General features: G+C 41.6%; 2 protein-coding genes across 2 annotated transcripts; one reads left to right on the plus strand and one right to left on the minus strand.

Moving 5' to 3' along the window:
- Positions 1 to 2,264: 2,264 nt before the first annotated feature.
- Positions 2,265 to 3,556, minus strand: dctpp1 (dCTP pyrophosphatase 1). The gene has a single exon (XM_085276512.1). The coding sequence runs from the start codon at positions 3,457 to 3,459 to the stop codon at positions 2,974 to 2,976; it is 486 nt and encodes a 161-aa protein (XP_085132638.1). The 5' UTR covers positions 3,460 to 3,556; the 3' UTR covers positions 2,265 to 2,973.
- A 99-nt stretch (positions 3,557 to 3,655) lies between these two features.
- On the plus strand, positions 3,656 to 23,588 carry gatb (glutamyl-tRNA(Gln) amidotransferase, subunit B). The gene is made up of 13 exons (XM_085276511.1): positions 3,656 to 3,838; positions 7,229 to 7,382; positions 7,468 to 7,581; positions 12,104 to 12,302; positions 12,865 to 12,987; positions 13,099 to 13,212; positions 16,099 to 16,183; positions 16,696 to 16,740; positions 17,025 to 17,217; positions 17,422 to 17,555; positions 22,837 to 22,915; positions 23,042 to 23,176; positions 23,261 to 23,588. Exons 1-13 carry the CDS (start codon positions 3,693 to 3,695, stop codon positions 23,384 to 23,386), a joined length of 1,647 nt encoding a protein of 548 aa, XP_085132637.1. The 5' UTR covers positions 3,656 to 3,692; the 3' UTR covers positions 23,387 to 23,588.
- The last annotated feature ends 253 nt before the right edge of the window (positions 23,589 to 23,841 follow it).

Consider the following 23,841-nt stretch of genomic DNA (forward strand, 5'->3'; position numbering starts at 1 on the left):
TTAGTTTTTTTTCCTGTTACTTTTCTGTGTGGGTACACGTGGCTCTAAAATAAAAGACCTTCTGCTTCCTGGAAAGTATCAAAAGCCACCACCCAACTGTAAAATCCTAAAGCCAGTGTGTGCATAGTTTTCTGCCAAGCAGTAGGCATTGTGGCTGCAAGTAAATTAACTTAATAATGTCAGTCCATAGAGTTTGCTAATATTGGCCACTACACACTGCAGTGAATACATGCTGGCAGAAGATTAAATCCTGAGGGGTAGAAACATAAAGACAAGTGTTATACGTGCTATTCCTTATATTTTACAGACATTGACTTATTTAAGAGATTTAATTAAAAAGTGTGAGTGATTCCCACAAGATTAGAAAAACAAGTGAATGTTAATTTAAGAATAGCTCTTTGATCAGGATATTCAGAAACAGGCATCTCACATATACCATAATTTGATGGTGAACACTAATGTGGGAAGCCTCACATTCTGTTCCACTCTGTTCACAGCCAACAAGGCTTCTTAAAGTAAAGATTTCTTACTAAATCTGTCCCGAGGTGGTCTCAGAGAAACAGCACACCAGAAGCCTGCAGGTAGAACAGGGGGTAGGCTTAAAATGGCTACATTTAACCCTCCTGAGACAGCTGTAATTGCAGCTTGCTACCTGCCTGGCATTCATCTAGACGGTGAATATTGCGATAGCACCTACAAAGTGTCACGATCATCCATTTAAGAGCAAACTGCTGTTGTGCAATGATGTTCCCTGTGCAGCACATACGTCTGCTGTCTGCTCTGCCTGTTGTTTTGGATGAAACGAAAACGGATTTCACTTTCAGCCGAGGAACAAAACTCGCACTAGTGTGGGAGTTATGGATGATGTACAACAAATTAGGGTAGCTCTGCGCTTCATTTGATTAACGCAGAAACAAACACAACACTTGCTTCTTTTTCTTCTATATAATCCTTCACTTCAAATAAAGAAGTTGTATGCGCAAATAACATTAAGAAGAGAGGAGTTTTCATATCAAATGCATACCACCAGATATGGGCAACTGCCTATTTTTAAAAGTGGAAAGCTATATCATAGACGCTGCAAATAAAGCTGTTTACTTTGAAGTGAGGCTCAGCTCGCATACAGCAGCATCTTATTGATGCATGGCTGTTCTCCTTTGCAGCCTGTGGATGACTCATTCTTCCAGCTGAACGCCAGTATACACAGCTGATGGCAATGTTTGCATCTCGGAGCACATCAAACAAAGAAAATCAGACGCTTCAGCGTTACGCTAAATGCCTCACTTGAGCATCCAAATGCATTTTACTTTTAAAATCTTTGCATGCAGAAATATAGCAAGAGATTCACTTTTCACCCCGATTCTTGAAAAAAATGCTGATTTAAATTAGACAAAACAACTAAACTACCAGCATGGAGAAGCATGAATAGGTGAACAAGAGGTAAAACTGTAAATCCATTTAGCCAAATGTACACTAAATAAAAAAGCACTTCAGAAAAGGGAAGTGGTGATTTATTGCTGTCATAATTTTTGCAATTTTTAGTCTTTCATTTGGTTTAGATTTAGTAGGTTTAGCCTTTAACAACATTGTTTACCAAAAAAAAGCCATCTATAAAACACAGTTTAGGCTGTCATGGTTTGGGGTTGCAGCCAGTGGTGTAGAGGATGTTGTCAAAATTTATGTAAATATGAGCGCAGAAAAGTATCATAAGATTTTGATTTACTATGTGATACACCTGGAAAGTATCTCATTGGCAACAGCTTCATTTTTTAGCATAAAAATGATCCCAAACACAATGTCAGTGTAGTAAAAGCATATCTGGATAGAAAAACACACATATCGCATGGAAAGGTCTTACCAGAACCCAGACAACATTCAAAGAAGAGCTTTAAATGTCCTTGAAGATACCTGGAGAACTATTTCTGAAGACTACTTAAAGAAATGACAAGAAAGCTGCCTAAATAAGTTTAGACTGTGCTGAAAAATAGACGATCATACCAAATATGGACATTAAGATTGGCAGAATTATACAAACTGCTTTTGTCTTATATGCTGAATTTCCATATACATTTATGTTTTAACAGAATTTTAAAAAAAAAATTAAAGGTGGCTCAAGACGTTTGCACAGTGCTATATATACACAATTTCAAATACAGGATCCTTTCATCCTTACTTCACTTAACCTTTCGTTTTCATGTGAGTGTGGGACACTTCCACGTGATTATAGTGTCTTAGAAAGAACTTGTAAAAGAAAAAAAAAAGGATGGATTGTAACTGCTCTTTATTACAGCCCAAATACAAATGTCCTGATTTATGGACGTAACTTGCCTTTTCATGAATAATAAGACATTATTGAATCAGCAAATAAAGTGGACAGCAAGATGACCTGACATGTGACTGAAATCAAAACATCGATTAAGGTACAAGACTGCTTAATCAACTGCAGGCTGGTTAACAGATTACTAATCCAGTTTCATCCTTTAAAACACAAAACTGCTGAGTGAAAACATGACTCGGACTCAACTTTTACTTATGACAAAATGATAAAAACATCCAAATTTGAAAAATATGCTGATACATTTGGATGGAAAAAAGAGACGAGACTGCCAGTTTGGCACTGATCAACACTCCACTCCGTGCTGACACTGGAGCCAATCTAAATAACTTAAAATGTTTAGTGACAAATAAACCCCCGAAAGGCGATGCGCAACAGTCCCACCTTAAACTAACAGAGGCACAGCTAAGGTCAGACTAAAACTCAGGACTTAAAAGTGAACTTCAGTAAAAGCCAACATATTCCTTGAGTTCGGATAACTCCCAGATAACACAACAGTTGAAGGTTTTCGTGGTTTCCTAACATGTAAACCCAGAAAATGTCATTTAAACCGAGCTATGATTGTGCAGCGTTTGTGGGTCTTTATTAAACAGCAGCAGGTCCAGCAAACACTCCACCAGTGCTCTCCCCCTCGTCCATCAGTCTTTATACTCCGTGTACTTCTTGGCTGACCCCTGCACTTTGCTGGCGGGGTATTTCAGACGGTTTAGAGCCATTTTACGGAGCACCGCTTGTGGGAGATCCACGCGACACTTCTCGGCCAGCTCCACGAGGTAGATCAACACGTCGCTGAGCTCGTGCGCCAGCTGCTCCCGCTCGGTCTCGGTCCAGTCCGGCAGGCCCTCGGCTACCTCTCCCTTCCACTGGAAGAGCTCTGCCACCTCGCCCACCTCCCCGACCATGGCCAGCAGAAGGTTGCGGGGCTGGTGAAACTGGTTCCAGTCTCGCTCGTCCGTAAAATCGGCCTGCATGCGCCTAATATCCTCGATGGAGGGCTCGGAGCTGAAGGTGAACCTCTGCGGCCGCTTCGACTGCGGCGACGCCTCTGCACAATCTCCGTTTACCGCAGCTGTGTGCGCCTCTTCATTGACCCCATACGCGTCTTTTCCGTTTGTTGCCATCATTTTCTGTGTGTTTAAACAAACTCCGAGGCTTGTAAACAACCCGCCTCTCTCCTATCCAGTGAAGAAGTCCCGCCAGTTCTCAAACCGGAAATGATGCCTCTTTACTCGGAAGCTGGAAAATACACAATGCTGGGGTTTGTAGTTTTAAACCTCAGCTAGCGGCGTAGGCCTATATACTAACTGCTACTTAAAAAAACTACAATTCCCGTGTTTGTCAGAGCAGCGACACCAACATGGCTGCCTCCTGTGTTGCAGCAAGTGAGCTGCTCAATAATATAAAACAAATATCAGCCTTGCGTCCAAAGGCTTCGTACGCAGTTAGGGCCGTGAGCACCACAAGCCCACAGTGCCACGCTCAACTCCCGCAGAGGGCACGAAGGTAAGAAAGGGTGCTGAGTTATTGTGTGTGCGTGTGTTTATCGTCTCTGACCTGCAGGTTAACCTGCATGTTGCCTTGGTGTTGAGCTATAATAATACCTCTTTAGGGTCTTCTTATTAACAGCAGCCGGGTGAGAAAAGTCATTAACGGCAGCCTCCACTTGTCAGCCTGGTAAAAAACACTGCAGACAAAAGAACATTACTGCGTATGCGACATGATTCGCGATTTCATCAACAAAATACGCCCTGAACATTATGCATTCATGTGGTCGAACAGCTTAATATACGTTTATTAGTCTTTTAAACGGCATTTGGAGTATAAGCTTTATCTTGTGGCTCGGTTAAAAACAGTTAGCAGAGGATGGTTTCGATCCATCGACCTCTGGGTTATGGGCCCAGCACGCTTCCGCTGCGCCACTCTGCTGTGGAGTTATGAAGGTGATACAAATCTAGTGGCTGAGCTAACGGTGCAAAGATTTTCTTAGGGCTTGACCTAAGATAGATGAGGAATAATAATGGATGAAAATCAGTAGAAGCAAGATAGAACGTGTGCATGGAAGAGAGGTACAGCAGGTGCAACAGTAAAGCTGCAGGAAGCAGAGGTAAAGAAGTTGGGGTCAACCAAAGCAAAGGACAACGCTCAAAAGAGGTGAAGAAAAAAGTGCAGGCAGGGTGGAGCAGCGGAGATTAGTGTCAAGAAGGGATTTATGACACAAGGATAGCAGCAAGATGGTAGTGGGATGTATGGTTTGAAGATGGTGTCATTGACAAAAAGACAGGAAGCTGAGCTGGAGGTGTTTAGATTTCCTTTGTGAGTAACCAGAACGGACTGTATTAGAAATAAGTTAATCAGAGTGACAGTTCAAGTTTTACCATTTTGGAGACAACGTTTCAGAGTCAAGGCCAAGGTGGTTTAGATGTGTACAGAGTGGCCAAGATAGTGGATACAATGGACAAAGGATGTTAAAGATGGAGCTGCCAGGCACGGCAACAGAGAAGATTCATGGAGGTAGAGGAGGACATGCTGAGGGTTGTTGTGAATTTGTTAAAAAGTTTGTTAAAAAACTACCATCATAGTTTCAGTTTAGGTATGGTTATGTACCAGATTTTTACTACTTCCTGGATACTCAACCGGTTGCCTTGGAGCAAAAAAAAAAAAAGTCATGTTACTTTTATTCTACTTAAGTAGTTCAGTTTCATGTGGCTTTATGCTTCTAGCCCAATTTAAAATTAGTTATTTTTCTTTTTACTCTGTTTTATGTGAAATCTATAGAGCAGCTAAGGAAAAAACACACATTGTGTGTCCATATTAGATAAAGGATGTTGAATATGGAGGGAGACTACAGAGAAAATTCATGGGTGTAATGAAGGAGGACATTTAGAGACCTGGTGATACCAGGGGGTGCCTTTTGCTAAGGCGATGTTGTCTTTATCAGTTTTATTTAGCTTTTCAAAGGGTTAAGGCAACAGTACAGACAGCAGTCTCTGTGCTTTTGTCCATAGAGTCACTCGAAGATACAAGCTATCCATCTGCCATGGTCACAGGATGCCGTTAGAACACTGTAATAACAGATGACGTCAACGTGTGGTGCAATGTGAAAGATTACACAGAGACAGAATAAGACAATATGGAGCCTTTCATTCAGGATGCTCACCAAGCCTCTTACATCTGTGGCAGAAATCATGTTACTGTCGTGCAGTGTATCATACATCAAATGCAGTCTGTGTCTGAATAACAGGATGCCACGAGTTAAACAGATTAATGCAGACAGACATTTTAAGCTTTTCATCTCTGAAGAGTGCTTTAGGATTGCGTGCATGTTTCAGCTGAGAGAAACTACACAATATCAGTCCACTATGTACCAGTCACACTCCTTTAGGATATTAAATCAAGGCTACAACATAATGCAATTTAAATAACTACTGTATTATTATAGGGTCTTTACTTTAGTATAAGCACCTTAAGGCAATTGTGGTTGTGGTTTGGCACTACATAAGCAAAACTGAATTGAATTGAATTGAATTGAACATCAAAGTGGCACCTGAGTAGAACATCTGTTGCAGACACTAAGCTTTCCTACTAGTTTTTCTCAGTGGTCACAGATATAACTGTGGCTGCAATTCTTTTTGCTTGTATCTAGATACAAGCAAAAAGCGGCTTTTTTTTTTTTTTACTTCTCATCCGTAAATAATCTGCTCTTTCACGTGATTCAGTTTATTTTGAAAAGTCTCAACAGGATCTTGAGCTTTATTGTGAAAGGTTTATGTGGAACATAAACAAGCGGACACGCGAAGGTGTTACCGTCGTTGTTGCTAACCACAACGCATAAAAACAGGCGCTTGTCCGTCCGTAGTGTGGTTATATTAAATATAAGAGAAAGAGAGAACTTTAAGAAATTAATATAGCCACTACAGTGACCATCAGAACGATGAAAAAATATTGCCGTAAACAGTTTATTTTGCCACACCACCAAACAAACGATAGCGTAAAATGAAACGATAGATGTTTTTATATCATCATCCGATATATATCGTTATATCGAACAGCTCTAAAGAAGATTATTATTTACTCTCTCTGTTAGGATTATATTTCATTTAGATGATTGTTTAAAAAAAAAATCCTCAGTGCCTGAAAGTGAGCTTAACTTTCATATTGTCAGGACACCACGACACTACCAAGAAACTGTAAGTGGGACCAGAAGTGGAAACACTAACTTTTCAAAAGCAAAGCCAGAAACTGAACAGCTGTTTTGACTCGTGCTGTGCCGTTCATTCATCTTTGAGTCTGTTATGGCGTTTTTCAAGTTTTTATTAATGAACTGAGAAAGTGTAGTTTCATAAAGTTGTGTCATTTGCAGCCTACCTGCATTTGCTCCTGTCGGCCACATAGTAGGTCAGAATAAAGTTTTTAGGGCTTAAGTTAAGTTATAGTCTCCAAGCCCAGCCTCTGGGCTGTAAACAAAACAAAACACAGGTTTCTGCATACATTATTGAATGCAGAATTTATTAAAGCAGAATATGAACTGACAGAATAAGGCCTTTCAAGGTGAAAGGTCCCAGTGTCTGAACGTAGTTTCAGAGCCATATGGGAAGATGTCCTTGCAAACTCTTTGGAAAAGGACAAAAACATCTTCTTTTTCTTCTTCTTCTACTTCTTTTGTGCTTTTGCTTCCTTTGTGAGAAAACAGTGTACATCAAAAGCGCTGCCAATTATAAAGTGTAATTGTAGGCATCTAAACACACTTCAAACCCATAACCCGCACGAAATTTGCTCATTTCCTTAACACCTCAAAGCCAGATTGTATTTTCCTTTGCCATAGTACACAAATACAGCCCACCTGTGTAGTTGAATTTTCTTTCATGTTTTTTGTTTCTGTACCGCGTGTCTCAGTGCTCCCCAGCAGCTGGTCGGCGTGGTGGGTTTGGAAATTCATGCTCAGATTAACTCCAGTACCAAGCTGTTCTCTGGCGCTCCGGTTCGCTTCTCGGCTCCTCCGAATTCCCTGGTGTCATTCTTCGATGCATCCTTACCCGGCACATTACCTGTAAGTTATGCTTCATGTGATTAGAATAAACGTAACCTGTCATTCTTAGATCATCTGTCCCCATAATGTCCCCGTGTGTCCCCAGGTCCTGAACAAGCGCTGCGTCGAAGCAGCGGTGATGACAGGACTGGCTCTTAACTGCGCCGTAAATAGGAAGTCGCTTTTTGACAGGAAACACTACTTTTACGCTGACCTCCCTGTAAGTTCTCGTTTTCCTGTCCTCGGTTGTCACTTTCTGTGCAGCATCTATGGATCGGTGGGAAGGAGAGTGATAGCACAGGAGACAGGGGTTATCTAAGAGACAGGACTCATTATCATCCTCCACGCTGCTTCCTTGCTTTGACTTTTATGCAAGCTGTGCTCGTCTGCTTCCCGCCTTTCCATCACAACTGTTCCGGTGAACTCTCCCAGCCGTGAGCTCTAATTTAAATGGTGAGCAAGTCTTGCAGAAGAAGCAAAAAGCAAAAAGGCAGTGTTTTCCTCACATACACAGAAAAATAACACTGAAAATGACCAGTGCTTTTAACTTGCCAGCTCATTTCCTTCAGTTCACTTCAATTTTTTTATTATCCACAGGTCATTGCCTCCTCCATGCTGTTAAGTTTGTGCTTTCTCTCTTTTATTTACTTAATTTCAGTCATTATCAGAATTGGAAAAACCAAACATAAAGTAACTGGATGGAACTGCACAGATTCACAACTTATCATATTAACTGTGAGCTAATATTATAAATTGTAAATTAAATAGTGAAAGTAAAATAGTTGGGTGAGCAGAGGCTGAATGATCTCCAGTCATTAACCAATAATGGGCTCTATTTGGATATTGGCTGCCGGCCATTTTCTTAAAGTGGATGTTTGTGTTTTGTAATGTTGGCTATCGCACTCTTAATTGAAACTATCCATATGGTTACTGTTGAATGCCCCCTTTTAAAGCAGCAGAACGGATCCAGCCAAACCAAAACTTGTAGCAGTGTAAAGTTCGAGTGTGTGCTAAACTCATAGAGTGTATGTAAAGAAAAAAAAATGGACAAAGCCATTGTGATGTCAGCCATAGGTTTCTGAAGCTATGCTTGGAGATTTTGTTAGCATCATATCATGTTGCTGGTTTGAAGCCCATATTCGAAGGAGAGAGTAGAGTGCTAAGCATCTCACAAACAGAACCACAGATACCTGCTAAGCATAATACAAAAGTTACTAGATTTTGACCCACCAAAACTGGTGGTCAGAAAATTGCATTTAAAACATGCCAGTAGAGATCAACACCACAAATGCAGCCAAGAGATGCAATTCAGTAACCAGGACTTTCAAAGGTGTTGCCAAACAGCATCCCGCTGCAAAGCAAACACACTCCTAATTTAGCTTTTAAGACCCCAAGATGCTTAAACTCCCTTCACTTGGTGCAGTAATTGCTCCATGACCTGGAATACGCACTCAGACTTGGATGTGCTAATTCTCATCTCATCTGCACTTTTTAAATCACTGGGGATTGGCTTTAAAAAAGAAAAGAAAAATGCACCGAATGGGAAAAGAAGAAAACAAAAGTGACAAGGCCTTTGTGACTGCAGGCTCTAATGTTGTAGTTGGCTGCTGAATGTCTATATGCTGTGGTGTGTATCAACATGCAAATTCATGCATAAATAGAAAAACAGAGAAAAAAAAACTTTTTATCTTGAAGTGAGAGAAGAAAAACTAATAAGTGAATGTTAAATTAAACATATTATTTAAATTAAAAAAAAAAAAACAGGACATGTAAGAGAGAACATGAAAGAAGGTGAGGAGGATTGCTGAACGTCCCCAGCAGGCATGGCCCCCACAGGAGTAGGTCACAGGGGGGCAGGGCATGCAGTATTTAAATATCTAACGGCAGGATGTATAAGCTGAATAGTAGCAATACTGGAAGAGATACCCCAACCTCCCAAAAAACCCTCTTTAACGGTGATATTTCCATTAAACTGTCTTGCCCAAGTCATATTCACTTTGCTTTCTGTAATGGAGTGCTTGCATGGAAAGGTTTCTCAACCCTTCAGTAGCCCTGGGGTAATTTTACTGCCATTATAAATGACATTTTAAGGCTTGGGTGGAACAGACAAAATGTCATGGGAGCTCTACAGTGACTTAGCCAACAGAGACCTCCTGCTAATAAATCTAGAAATTTCTCAAAAGAAAGGTGTAAGAGAATTTTACTTTTCAAGTTTGTTTTCAAAGTGTAGCCAGCCCTGGTAAGACATTTTGCTAACAGAGCTTTGGGCAAAGTAATGAAGAGGGTAATTATGGACTAAATAAAAGTTTCATTTTCTTTGGAGTGTACCATATTTCAATGAAACTGCTCAAAGAAGTTCATTATGGAGAGTACTTTCTTGAAGTAGCAAGCAAAAAACAAAAAATTTTAGCTGGTGGTTTTATTTATTTACTTTCTCATCTAACTTGACTTTATTGTGAGCAGATGTGACTGCATAAGCATGATGAAGAACATCCATTATATGCAGATCTTTACAGATTGACGTTCTCCCGTTTAATTTTAGGGGAATTACTGATTTTGTGGCAGCAGTGCACATTTTCACTGTTGTAAATGATACATTGTCTCCTCTCAAAGTTCATCAATCTTCCAGCAAAATCCCCTCCAGAAGCGCGGGGATTATTGTTGGGCTCCTCTCGCTTCCTTGCATGTTTGTAGAACTTTACATCATCTCCTTTGGATTCATCCTCAACACACACGGCAGGATTAAGATTATTATTTTTCTTTTGAGAACTCGTGCCAGTAGGTTTTATCCCAAAGCCTTATTGATGTTTTAAATACCTAGTGTGGTCTGCTTTATAATCACTTAGTTTCCATTACTCTCACAGCTGCTTAAAGAGGGTGGTCTGTCTCAGTGAAGCAGCTTGATAATCTCAGAGTCAGAATGGCTTTAATTATGCAGATGATGGAATATTCTTCACATTCGACCAAAAGTTTGAGTGCAGTCTGTGCTCGTAAAAACCAAACGTGGAACAGGATCGAGGGAGAAATTATCCCGCCCTTGAAAAATACATTTGTAAATTGCATTGTACATTATTGATATGTTCCAGTAGAAATCCTTGATTGCATTTTGTAAAACACCACAGTTGCTCATTAAATGATTAATGCCGCTGTCCGAGCAGCATTCCTTCATTGAATTGAAATGGCAGGCAAGGCACATATATAAAGTTTTTAACAGCCCTTTAATAACATGCCTCAGCAGCTCCACGCTCATCTAAATAATTACAATTTCCTTGAGATATTAAGTTTCCAAATAAACAGACATGGCCTGGCCATTGAAGCTTTGACTTGTGTTTAATGAGAGAAATGAAATGTCTTTGTGACCTCGGCGGGGTAGCCGAGGAAAAACATCGGTGTGCAGGGGTGAGGAATTAGACGACCGACTGAGTCTTGTTTGTTTAGACTTTGGAATGAGTCAGAAAATGACTCAGGGGCTCACAATGTGGAAAAGAGTTGAAAGTGTGTGTGTGTGCGCGTTTGATCCTGCTTGAAACGGCGTGTGAGCAGACATGCATCTGTACGAGTCTCAGGAAGCGCTCATTAGGGCTCCGTGTTCTGTCACAGAGTAATTGCGAAAGCTTAATGTGGGTACAAGGATGCTGTTAACAGCAAACATGGCTCATCCAAAAAGCAGCTGATTTATTATGCAGGAAATGTAAATGGTCTCCACTTATTCAGATGCTCCCTAATGTCAGTAGTTGGTTGCACTTTCACCTGCAGAAATTGTCATTTTCAATGACCAGAGACAAAACTCGTGAAAGGATTAAGTGGGAAAGGGGGGGATTTCTGATGAGCTGCAACGGTAGTCACAAAATCTTGCAGATTTACAGATCAAATCCACCAAGAGGAGCAGAAGTTGAAAAAGAACATCCCCAGGAATCTTGTGTTGTTTTCTTCCTGTTTCTTTTAAAAGGAGGAGTTGTGGAGGTGATTGATTGTGTCGATCAGGCGCATTGTACAAAAAGCCGGTGACTAACAGCCCCCCCAATCTCTTCTCCCACGTCCTCAGTCTCCTTAGCATAAGTGTGATTAATGTTTAGGTCTTGTGATGTGGTTGCCGTGGTAACGTCGAAATTAATACTCGGGGCAGCAGGTTCTTGTAGGAATAGAGGAGCTCATGAAATATTGTGCTTTTGTGAGCAGAAACCTTGAGTGAAATGCCAGCTCCTCCTGCATTATGACAGCCAAGCCAATCGCCGTGTCTAACTGACGCTCCCCGCCAGACCTTTACACGCAGCCATGACGCTGCAAAAACTCTACTGCAAGACTTCACGAAACAGTCTTTCTTCTATAATTAAAAGGATGTATTGGTTAAACAAAGTGAAGGATCATTTCTTCATTCAGTTAAAGAGGAGATGAAATTCCTATTTTAAACACATATACACTCACTGACAATTTATTAGGTATGCCTTGCTAGTACTGGATTGGACCCTTTTTTGCCTTTAGAGCTGCTTTAATTCTTCATGGCACCAGTTCAACAAGGTGCCGGAAACATTCCTCAGAGATATGTGGGCCATTTTGGCATTTAACAAACCAGTCTTCAACCAACCAGCTATCCAGCACTCATATATTTCACTATACTTTAATTCACATAGCGGCTAACATAATAATTATAGGACATGTCTTTTAATCACGTAGTAAGTTGGGGCATGTTTTCAGGTTCTATTTTTTATTGAATTTTTTTGTATTGTATTTTCTTGTTTTAGGCTGGATACCAGATCACTCAACAACGTTTGCCAATCGCAGTAGATGGCGTGCTTACTTACAGCCTCCTTGGAGGGAAAAAGAGGAACCAGGTGATGAGAAAAAATGTGACCATCAAACAGATTCAGCTGGAACAGGACAGCGGCAAGAGTCTCCACGATGACGTCCGCAGCCAGACACTCATAGACCTCAACAGAGCAGGTAGCAATACAGAGGAAGAGTCTGCTCAATGGAAAAAAATCAATGATAAATCAGTCCTGCTCATGTCTTGTAGATCCAATAGTGGCAGCTTATTCCTGTGATTCTCCTGATGCCATTTAAAAGCCGTCACTGAGCTAAACCGGTCTTTGCTTGATTAATTTTTTTATCAAGAACTTCAGCTAAAAAATGGACACCGGCAAATACTGTATTTACTGCGTATTTACTACTCATTGATTAGCTGTTTACTCCGCCACTGAACTGGTATTTAAAAGTCACTGGAAGAAAAACCTCAGAGTTATAATGTGTCAGAGGCCTGAGGGCTGCCAGCGTGTAGCAGCAGGTGTTTGGCAGTTGACTTTCCTAAACCATCTTTTGATTAAGAAATTAAACTATTTTTAAGAAGATGTTTTTATGATTGACAGACAGCAGCAGCAGCTGGAAAAGTCATAGAATTCCAGTGATAATGTTTTGATTTTTAAAAACTAATATTAGGTTAATCAACAAAGCAAGGGTTTATCACTGAGCTTCAGACCCTTGAGATGTGAAACGTTGCTGTCTTCAGGTGTAGGTCTGATGGAGCTGGTGATGGAGCCAGACATGAGCTGTGGAGAGGAGGCTGCTGCAGCTGTCAGAGAGCTGCAGCTCATCCTGCAAGCTCTAGGCACCTGTCAAGGCAACATGTCTGGTATGGAAATCACTCTCTGTCTCTCTCCTTCTCTCGTGCTTCCAAGCTGCCACACTTCTAAACCTAAACTTAACTCTCTCCGCGTGCATCTATTTACCTCTTTTTGCTCAGAGGGGCAGCTGAGAGTGGATGCCAATGTCTCGGTGCACAGACCTGGAGAGCCACTGGGCGTCAGGACAGAGGTGAAGAACATCAACAGCATTCGATACCTTGCCAGAGCTATAGGTAAGCACCGATAAAAAGTTTGAGACTCAGTAGCAAGGATAGCAGAAAGCGCCTCAGGCATTTATTCATTTATTTTTTGAATTTACTTTATCTGAAAGGGTCTTAACTGCACGCATAATTGCTCACACATTTTAGTCCTTTTTTAGTTGGCATTTAAACAGGTCATGTTCAGATGAAATGGTGTTTCAGAGTTTTGCGTTTTGTGGTAGCTGCATCTACCAGCTTGTGGTAATATTGTCCAGGTCAAGATGTCTTGTGCCTACGATATGTTGAGCTGATTTTGACACACGCTGTAGTGCAGCTATTCTATTGTAATACTTCACAGTTGGTTACTATGCTCTCCACAGTGCTGCTGTACTTTGATTATGGCTCTTGTATTAAAAGCGGAGGTAAAATGAACAAGCTGTCAGTGTTTTCTTCTTCAGATTGCGTGAACGGCTTTTTAGGACAGTTATTAAGTTGCTGAACTATTGACATGACATATGTAGCAGATGTTCTATAGATTGGCTTTATTAGCCAAAAATCCAAAACTTGGAAGCTGACTCTCAAATTTTTACACTTACATTTCCTTTACAACCAATCAATCAATCAAGTAAAATCACTTCTATTTTTACATCCCTGTGTCACAAATATTAAACATTTGCTGAATGTTCCCTTGATCATAATAAAATAGCGTGGGTGCAAACTTCACCCATGCTTGGTGGAGGAATACAATCTAGACAGTTTTTCATTTGCCAAAGATGAATAAGAGAATTAAGAGGCAGCATCCAAGAACTTTGTACAGATAGTTTTGGAGGTACAGAGATGTTTAGGAGAGAGAACAATGCACTTTTTATTCAGACTGATTAACACAGTGCTGGGGAACGAGAGGATGCTTGAGGAATGAGGAAGAAGCACACTGATACCAATTTTCAAGAACAAGGGTGATGTGCAGAGCTTTAGTCACCAAAAAGGGATAACTTGATGAGCCATACCATGAAGTTATAGGAAAGAGTTATTGAAGGAAGGCTAAGAAGTGAGGTGACGATCAGTGAGCAGCAGTATGGCTTCATGCACAGAAAGGGCTCTACAGATGATATGTTTGCTTTGAGCAGGTTTATGGAGAAGGATGGAGAAGGTCAGAAGGAGTTGCACTGAGGTCTTTGTGGACCTAGAGAAAGCATAAGATAGGATGCCAAGAGAAGAGCTGTGGAAGTGCATGAGGAACTCAGGAATGGCAGAAAACTGAGGGTGGTACAGGACATTTATGAGTACAGAGTGGTGAGGTGTGCAGTAGGAGTGACTGATGGGTTCAAGATTGAGGTAAGTCTACTCTGAGCCCCTTCTTGTTTGCAGTGTTGATGGACAGGTTGGCAGATGAGATCAGGCAGGAGACTCTGTGGACTATGATGTTTGCAGACAACATTGCAAGTGGAAGAGAGGCTGGAGAGGTGAAGGTGTGCTCTGGGGAGCAGAGCAATGAAAGTCAGTAGAAGCAAAAGAGAATACATGTGCGCGTGAGTGAGAAGGGGGCAGAGGTAACACAAAGCTGCAAGGAGTAAAGGTAGAAGAGTTTAAATATGTTGGGTCAACCATCCAAAGCAAAGGACGGTACACAAGAGAGGTGATTTTTGGACCCAAGGATAGCAGCAAGAGTGAAAGGCAAAGTTTATGAAATGGCAGTGAGAGGGAGATGGTGGCACTGACAAAAAGACAAGAGGCCGAGCTGGAGATGGTAGAGTTGAAGATGTTTATTTGTCATTAGGAGTGACCAGAGCCGCCGGGATTAGAAATGAGTACATCAGGTTGATCAGTCTGGAGACAAGGTTAGAGAGGCAAGGTTGAGAAAGTGGATATAATGGATAGGGGATGTTGAAGACATCAACCAGGCAAGAGGGAAAGAGGAAGACCACAGAGAAGATTCATTGAGGTCATGAAGGATGACATGCATAGGGTTGGTGTGTCAGAGGAAGCTGCCAGAAAGAGAGTGAGATGGAGGCAGATGGTTCCCTCTGCTGACCCCTAAATGGAGCAGCTGAAAGAAGCAAAGTTGGGATAAAAAGTTTTAACTTTTGTCATTTTTAATCTGACTAGCAGCTCTATGAAAACATAATTGTCATGCTGCATTTATTAATTAAATCCATGAACTAAATACTTGTACCAGATTATTACTTGGTTGAACCCCTAACTTCCCGAAGTCTCCAATCAGTCTGGTTACCTTGGAAGGAATAAATCTCGTTACTTTGACTCCAATATTTCCCTTTCATGAGGCTTTATACATTCCTCTTTTTCATTTGATAGCTATAGAAAAGCAAAGAAAAAGCATGCGTAGTGTGACATAACCATCATATTTTTACTATGTCAGTGCCTAGAAATAGACCCAGTTTAGTAAAAGCAAAATTGCTGGATTCATGTAGAGGCATTAAGACAGGAAGTATAGTTGAAACTGACAGTAACTTGTGAAGCGTACGTTTTTTGGACTGACAGCTATTCACAAACAATTAGCTGCGTGATAGCAGCATGTGATGATTAACTGACTTCTTGCAGCTGTTCATAGATTTTGTGTCAGCTATAACTTTGCTGACTTTTTAACTGAGCTTCACTTCAAACAAGCTAGTAGTCTCAGAAAATTTCAGTACTTGAGATGCAGGTTTTGGAAGTGCGTTTTGGCATATAGCAGCGCTGTGCTTCAGTTATTTATCAATTAAGTTGTTTCACATTTACTCTGCGGCTGAACTGATATTTAAAAGTCACAGGGAAAACAAAAGGCTGTTTATCAGAGTTATAATGTGGCAGCACTCAGAGAGTCAACGATCACCGGCGTATAACAGCAGGTGTTTGGCATTTAGCACCAAATTATATTTGCGGTTCTGTATTTGTGTTCATGTTCTCCTTGATATTCATCAGACTATGAGATCCAGAGACAGATTGATGTCCTGCAGAGAGGAGGGACGGTGCAAAACGAGACCCGGGCGTATGATTCCAAATCAGGGTAAGAGGATGAAAAAGCAGCGTCTTCATGCCAAGATGTAACTGCTACAGCACCCTGTGACTGGGATCTCTGCCTGCTTCATTAGTCGTGAGCTTTGCTGAGGACAAACCATCATGGTAATGATGATGAATAGAGCCATTTGGATGCTGCCGTCGTTCTGTGTTATCTGTGAGCTATGTGCTACTCACAAGCTTATGAGCTCACAGAATAAGGCAGCTGAGGCCTTGATCATCCTCTGGTACCTCCCTCCCATGAGGTCTTGTATATCCGAGGTACATGGTGAAGCATGCTAAACAGTGTGGGGTGATGACCTGTGGATCTTTCTTCTCATTCCTGTGAAAGTGGTCACAGATCTGATGCCACTAGTTTGAAGAAAAGCAGGCTCACTGAAAGGGATCCCCACACATATGTTCATTCTTTGTTTTGAGTATTTTCATGTTTGTTTGATCTTCTCATCAAGAGAAACAAACATATTGAGCTATCATTTCTGATACTGCCACCTTGTCTTGTAGGGAGACTCTACCTATGAGGGACAAAGAGGGTCTTCAGGATTACAGGTGAGTGTAAGTTCATATTGTAAGTGTTTATAAAATCAGAGAAAGATCCTCTTACTGGGGTCTGGAGATTGACAGGTAGCTAAACAGACCTCACCTAAAGTGTGAACAGACGAAGAATGTGTTGTAGTTTAGGTAGGGGAATGATTGACAGGTTCAAGGCTGATGGAGTCGAATGATCAGGTGGCCAAGTGACAGCACAAGACGACCTTTTTTTCCCCAAACTTACCCGTACTGCTGATAAAACATTGTTCCCTGTTTTCACTCACCCCTCCTGCCTTTTTCAGGTTTATGCCAGAGCCCAACCTGCCCCCTCTGATTCTGTATGAGGATGATGCATCACTGCCCACTGGCATTGATGCGTGCCAGGTGGTAGTGGTGCAGAAGATAAAGGAAGGGCTGCCAGAGCTACCAAGTGTCAAAAGAGACAGGCTGGTGCAAACGTACGGCATCCTACCTGAGCACAGCTTCACTCTGGTGGTGAGTTTCTGAGTGGGAGAAACTGGGTGAAACCAGCCAGTGGGAGGAAGGGTAGTTCTTTCCTTTAAAAGCCAGTTGATCAGGTCTTACTTGTGTAGCTTGCTGGACTTTAACAGGATGTAGTTGTATACTGATGAGCTCTGCTTGTTTGATTCTAATTAGATTATATGTTTGTGAAGGAATCACTTTTTTATGTCAATGTAGAATGAAGATGGGTTGGTGGACTACTTTGAGGCTGTGTTAAAGGCAACCAAGAAGGAGCCAAGGAAGGTGATTGGCTGGGTAACAAATGAGCTGCTGGGTCACCTCAAACAGCAAGACATGAGTGTGTGCCAAAGGTGAGACACAGACACATAAACATGCTCCAAGTTCCAGGATGAGCATTTATCTAACCGCCAGGTAAAGACTTGGGGTCTCATGGGTGGCATGGTGGTGCAGTGGATAGCACTGTTGCCTCACAGTAGCAAAGTCCCTTTTTTTTGAACCTCCTAGTTGGCTGTTTGGGATTTCCACATTCTTCCTGTGACTGAATGAGTGAACCAGTTCTTTCTGTTCCACCTTTTCATTAGACCCTGAAGCACCCAGTCTGTTTCAGACTGAAAACTACTAAATAAAAGAAATAAACTGGATTTTGAGTGTCAGGAAACTCATGTAAAGAAAAAATAAGAATATTCTGAATGTTTGCAATGCATTGAGATGAAAGAAATTGATTCTGTGTTACAAATAAATTCCACTAGACATCTTTGTGGGGACCCGAAATTGGAACGTTACTATATTTGTGGGGACCAGCAGTCACTTAGGAGGACAAAAGTGCCTGTCCTCACGAGTTTGAAGGCATTTTTCAGACTCAAAATGTGGTTTTAGTGTCAGGGTTACAATTAGGTTAGGCATTCATTTTTGATGGTTAGGGTAAGCGGCTAGGGAAGTGTGTGTGTGTGTGTGTGTGTGTGTGTGTGTGTGTGTGTGTGTGTGTGTGTGTGTGTGTGTGTGTGTGTGTGTGAGTGATAGGAAGTAACTCATTAACTGATAAACACATAGCTTTGAATAAGCTGATCATTGTAAGGCTCAAGCTTTTTTATGTTTATCTGAAAGGGAGAGCACTACAGCTTTAGATACATAAATAACTCTCATCCATAACTATACAACAGCAAGCTGGGATATTCATTAATTCTGTCAGTGAGAAAGCTTTTTGGAGAATTGCTTTTTGAAGGCTTGATCTCTCCCTAAATAAGAAAGCCTGTTAGCTTGAAGATCTTCTAAAACACTCTTGACATTAAAGAGATTTTGATTTGGTATGAAAAGAGTTGCCATGGTACCTTTTACACTTGAAACATTAAAGAAAAAAAAAACACACGCGCACACACAGACAAAGGTACATTTCAGGCCACCAGCTATGAATAAATAACACCTGTTGTCTCCCACCGTTTCTGTTTATGGCACTGTGTGACGCTAAATGTCCGACACTAATTTCAGCGCTTTCAGTCTAGCAATTTTCCTACAGTGGCAGTTCAATAATTACTGCAGCTAAAAGAAAAATGAGGGCGGTCAAAGGCGTCTGAGCTGTTGGTCCAACTGAGATTAGCAATGGAGCACAATGATAATTTCTTTGAACTCATTAAAGGCCGGAGTCATTACACAACACATGAAGTTTAAGTAATGGACTGACGTCAGCATAGATGCTGTGTGAGCTTTGCTTTATCTGCCGTTGCCAGACTGTTGTGAAGCATTTGTGTGCGAATAAACTCCAAAGAAGCTCGTGTTTATTTATGCGTAACGTTGCACTGGCTTTGGTTGAAAGGAGGAGGGTTGAAGAAAAACAAAGAGTGGCAAGCGGTTTAGAAACTGAGTCATATAAGTACTTGGAGGAATATTTTGAGTCTTCGGAGCTAGGGAGGAAATAACCGGAAGTTGGTTAGCAAATAAAAGTTCTCCAAGTGTTACAGTAATGTCTGATGCATGACCTCTGCTGCCCTGTCAGGCCTGCCCGCATTTCCTCTCGCTCCTCTGGCTCTAAGCCATTGACTTGGATTAATGAAATGAGAAATTGGGAAGCATATTGGTGGGACAGCTAGAGAAGTGAAACTCCAGACATGTCATTAAGAGCTCATCCAGCTTAGACATGTCGCTGTCCCAGAACCCCCCCTCCCACCCACCAGGGAAACTGCTGGGGGCTGCCTGTGAGTGAAACTAAGTGGCATATTTGTGGCAGGATGGCGACAGCATGATGACAGAATTGTGAAATGTCTCACCAGGCCCACATGATGGTAATGTTAAAAATATGAAGATGTGGAAAAAAAATATAATGAGGGCCCCCTATTTCGATCCCAGCTTCCTTTTTGGGGGGGGTTTTGTCCCCAACAGCTGGATGAGCAAAAGTATCCCTTTATGTGAACCACCTAATTCATATGGGGAGATTATTGCTGAACTTAAATCTGAAGCTGAAGCTTCTGTTGTTACAAAAAGGTTTTTCAATTGAGTTGTCGTGAAATATTCAGGTTTCTTTCATTAAGTTTGCATAATTCTATCAAAAAAGAGAAGAAGAAGCAGCTCGAAGTGGCAGACTCTGGATGTATCAACTATTTATTGCATTACCTTTAGCTCTCTATTTTAACAGAATATTCACACCTTATTATTCTTTTCATCTCATCTGTTCATTCTTTGATTTCTGTTAACTTTTCAGCTGTGCTACCACTCTCACCCTTCATCCTCTGAATTATCATCTAGTTTAACATCATTTTCTGGATTCTGAAGAATCGACTTCATTGCTCACAAGGAGAGTTTTCTTGCTCACAGGCGGTCTATTATCAGATGTTTTCTTTTTCATCTTCAGTCCACTGGACTCGGCTGTTTTCTTATTCCTAACTCGAATGCTTGTCAAAAACCTGCTGCTGTCCTTTTCACGTTCTCTTTGTAGTTTGTCTTGGCCTTGGGTGATGGGGAAACAGCGACAGGAGACACAAAAGCTTAGTGCCTTCCTGAGTATTTGATCTTGCCGATACGTTCAGTGCGCTCATGTATATTTATATCCTGATCAGTTGTCCTCACAAGCTGAAAAGAAATATTACAAGATGAGGCGATGATGTGAATATTAGCCCTGCTGGATATATGAAATGATAACACTACCTGATACTTTGGACAGAAGTATTAATCTGTCTACAGTGAAAAAAAAAAAAAATAATATATATATATATGTATATAAAATCCACTCCAGGATTATTGCATTTCATAAATGACATGGGTAGTAAACAGAGTCAAGGCTCCCAATAGGCGGCACCAGTCACCTGTGCTTTCTCGTGGAATGAGAGACCTAGAAGGCACGGCTCATTTTGCTCCATGTAGCATCTTAGCCCAATCTCTTCCCACAGCAGACGGATCCACTTATTTGATCTGCCATAGGTTTTACCCACGATGCCCTTCCTGATGCAACCCTCCAAGCTTGAGATCAGCACTTGGAGCAGACTAGCTCGAGATGCCCTGAGGCTAGGTTTGTGCTTTCTCTCCCTGATTGGTGTGTAAAGTGAAGTGAGTTAATCACTTCACTGCAATTTTAAACAGTTATTCATAATTTTTGTTACTAAAAAACACGAGGGGTTCCCACAGGTGTTGATTCTTAACTTTAACTAATTCACTATAATATTGCCTGTAACATTTTCAGAGATGTATTCATTACTTTATAATTATTTTGACCATTTGTGCAAGACACTTTTTTTTTTTTTTTTTTGCTCTCGGAGGAGGCGGACGCACTTTTTCTCCTTCTCCTCTCCCTTATCTTCCCTGCTTAGTTCTTATGTCCTTGTCTAGTCTCGTGTTTTTTGTATTACTTTTCCCTGGAACACACTCTCACAGTCTGTTTCTAAAACCTAAAGAGAATTATGGATTTGATCAACTGGTCTCTGAATGCTATTGACACCCTTTTCTCAACGAGAAGTCCTGGCTCGGGAGAGCCCGAGTGCCCTGGAGGGACTTTCCCTGCCGGATACACGATGGACGGGTGGCAGACATGGAGGATCGTGTGCCTGGCGGGACTGTCGATCGAGGACGCTGAAGATATCTACCTATTCGGAACCATGGTAACAGGGTTCCGAACAACACCTCTGAGCGGACGTTGGATTACATCTTGGAACAGCTGACTGCGGTCGTGAGGTCTCAGAATCTGCTCTTTGAGCAAAAGAATGACAACACCACAAAACTGAAGGTTAATAACATCATGGAGAAACTCGCGGTTCTCCAACGGGAGATTGAGAAACCAGTGTTGGAGTGTTAAAGAACAGCTTTGAAATTCTCATGAGTTGTTGCAAAAAGAAAAATTACCATCATAATCCGGCTACCCCTTCTGCACCAGCTGTGGGCTCAAGGCTGGAGCCAAACAAAAACTCCCTGATAACGACTGTGTTGAGTCTGTTCCTTCCCATTCCCTACAAGGCCACCTGGGTTGGCTGGAAGACTGTTTACTTAGCCTGGCAGGGCGAAGGACACTGTCTCAGCTGAACTATGGACACGCAAACACATACTGATACGGATAAGCACTCACTGACGCATCACCCTCCCTACCCCGGATCCAACACCACCTCCAACGCTTACCTCCCCTCTGATGTGGACATCGGGTCAGCTGGAGGCGCAGTCGAAGATCAGTCCCAGATCAGATGTACACACTGGAACTCTTTCCCATGTTGCTTGTCTGCGTTTATTGTGCTATGGTGTGTTGATATCTGTGCATTCCTGTATTATCCTTTTGTGTTGTACATTTCGATGTTTTTTTCCTCGCTACCTAGCCTGACCTGTCTCCCCAATGTGATGTTTGTGTATTATATGTACGGTCGGCAACGTCTGTCATCTCGGTTGTGGGCAAAAGACCTGCAACTGACAAATAAAGGCTATCTCATCTCATCACTTCAAGCTATTTAAAAATCTCTGCTTTTATTCAGTTGATTGCAGTGCAGCAGTTGTCTTACAGATGTCTCTGAGGCTGACGGACAGCTTGGGAGTTTCATAATCCATTTTAGCTTTCTTTTTTATTTTGCTATTAAACCAAAAACGTGTGGCGGTTAACAATCACTGCCCTTGTTTATAACGACGAATACTTTTTCTAACGATCATACATTTTAGTATTGCTGTGCTCCAGAAAACCCTGCATATATATTTCAGTGTCACTGGTTTGTGCTCGCAGCGTGGACTGAGTCGAATATTTCGCCGTGCTTGTCAGTCGCATAGCTGCATATGCAGCAACAGCAGCAACGGTTCGTTGCCCCCTGAGGAAAAATGGGTGATCTCATGACAGGTGGAGATGATGTGTCACAAACATATCAGAGTTTTTGTTGGTGCAAGTAATGCACACAATATAAGGGTACATTTTTATTGATGCAGAAAACTATTTTTCGGATGTGTCGGTCATGGATCGTAGACCTCTGGTGCTCCATGAAGCCCACTTTGGGAACGGCTGGCCTATGGAATAAACACGGAGGCAAGGAAAAGACAAAACATCGCAGGCAAATCACAAATGTTGATTGATTCTTTTGTCCTTTCGGTGCAATCCTCTTCCCATCTCTTCTACCATTTATATCACAAATTCAAGTCCATCTATTAAAGTGTGATTAAATTACCGCTTTAATTTGATTTTAGCCCAATCTCTCCTTCTGCCCTGGCGGAGCTGCTGGAGCTCCAGGAAACAGGACACATCTCCTCTTCAGTTGCCAAGCAGGTCAGTCAGCTACACAGACAATGCAATTATCCCCTTTCGGTCTGTCATTCAACACACGCAACCCAGCTACCGCTTGTTTGTATTCTGCTTCTCACCTGCGTTTCACGGGTTTCTCCGTGTTCTTAGGTGTTCCAGGAGATGTGGAGGTCGCCAGGCAAGACAGCCCTGCAGATCACCCAAGAGCAGGACTTGGGGCTTGTTAGTGACACCGCACAGCTGCACATCATCTGCCAGAAGGTGGTGGACTCGCATCCAGATGAGGTCAGGGCTCACAATGTCGCGTGTAATCACGAGTGAAACATCTCAAAAACATGTCCAAAAATCCCTCTGTGTGCCTCTCTGCAGGTTCACGCGATCAGAAGCGGGAACAAAAAAGTTCTGAACAAGTTGATGGGTCTGGTTCAGAAAGAGACCAAAGGAAGAGCTGATCCAGTTCTGGTGAGGGCGATTCTACAGAAGAAGACCTCGTGAAGATCGCACTGTAGTGTGAGACGCAACTGCATCAGTCTGACAATAAGACATGTTAGAAAAATAAAAACTATTTTGGCCTAATGGAAAAATCAGGCCCCTATTCTTATTTTTGACTTTGACATTTTGTAAATATTGAAATCTATTCTCGTCTGTATTTATATGTTTGAGAAGTAATAAAGTTTTCAGACTGTGACTGTCTGTAGCGGAGGTGCATTGCCGTTCAGTTTGTTTTGCCAGTGAACAAACAGAATTTCGAATCTTTCTTAGGATGTCCACTCATGGTGATAAGATAGTCAAGGTGGCTTTTATGTGCAGTTCTTTTATTTAAATCTAGTAGTCATGGCCATCAGGGATGGCTGAAAAGCTGATCTTAAGTATTATTTCCCTTAAAGCGAATGTGTGTAATTCAGTTTAATTCGTTCCATATAACTTAATGTCCCATTTGGCTATTGCTA

The sequence above is a fragment of the Mchenga conophoros genome, linkage group LG6 (genome assembly GCF_057382185.1).
Source record: "Mchenga conophoros isolate Kocher_MC1m ecotype Shallow Benthic linkage group LG6, M_conophoros_male_GT1.1, whole genome shotgun sequence".
In the NCBI taxonomy this organism is placed as follows: Eukaryota; Metazoa; Chordata; class Actinopteri; order Cichliformes; family Cichlidae; genus Mchenga; species Mchenga conophoros.

Excerpts from the sequence above, each read along its gene's own strand:
- dctpp1 (XM_085276512.1), bottom strand. The coding sequence starts at position 3,459 with ATGATGGCAACAAACGGAAAAGACGCGTATGGGGTCAATGAAGAGGCG.
- gatb (XM_085276511.1), top strand. The coding sequence starts at position 3,693 with ATGGCTGCCTCCTGTGTTGCAGCAAGTGAGCTGCTCAATAATATAAAA. Across the intron at positions 7,582-12,103 it reads ACTTTTACGCTGACCTCCCT|GCTGGATACCAGATCACTCA; the intron begins GTAAGTTCTCGT and ends TTCTTGTTTTAG. Across the intron at positions 16,184-16,695 it reads GCGTATGATTCCAAATCAGG|GGAGACTCTACCTATGAGGG; the intron begins GTAAGAGGATGA and ends CTTGTCTTGTAG.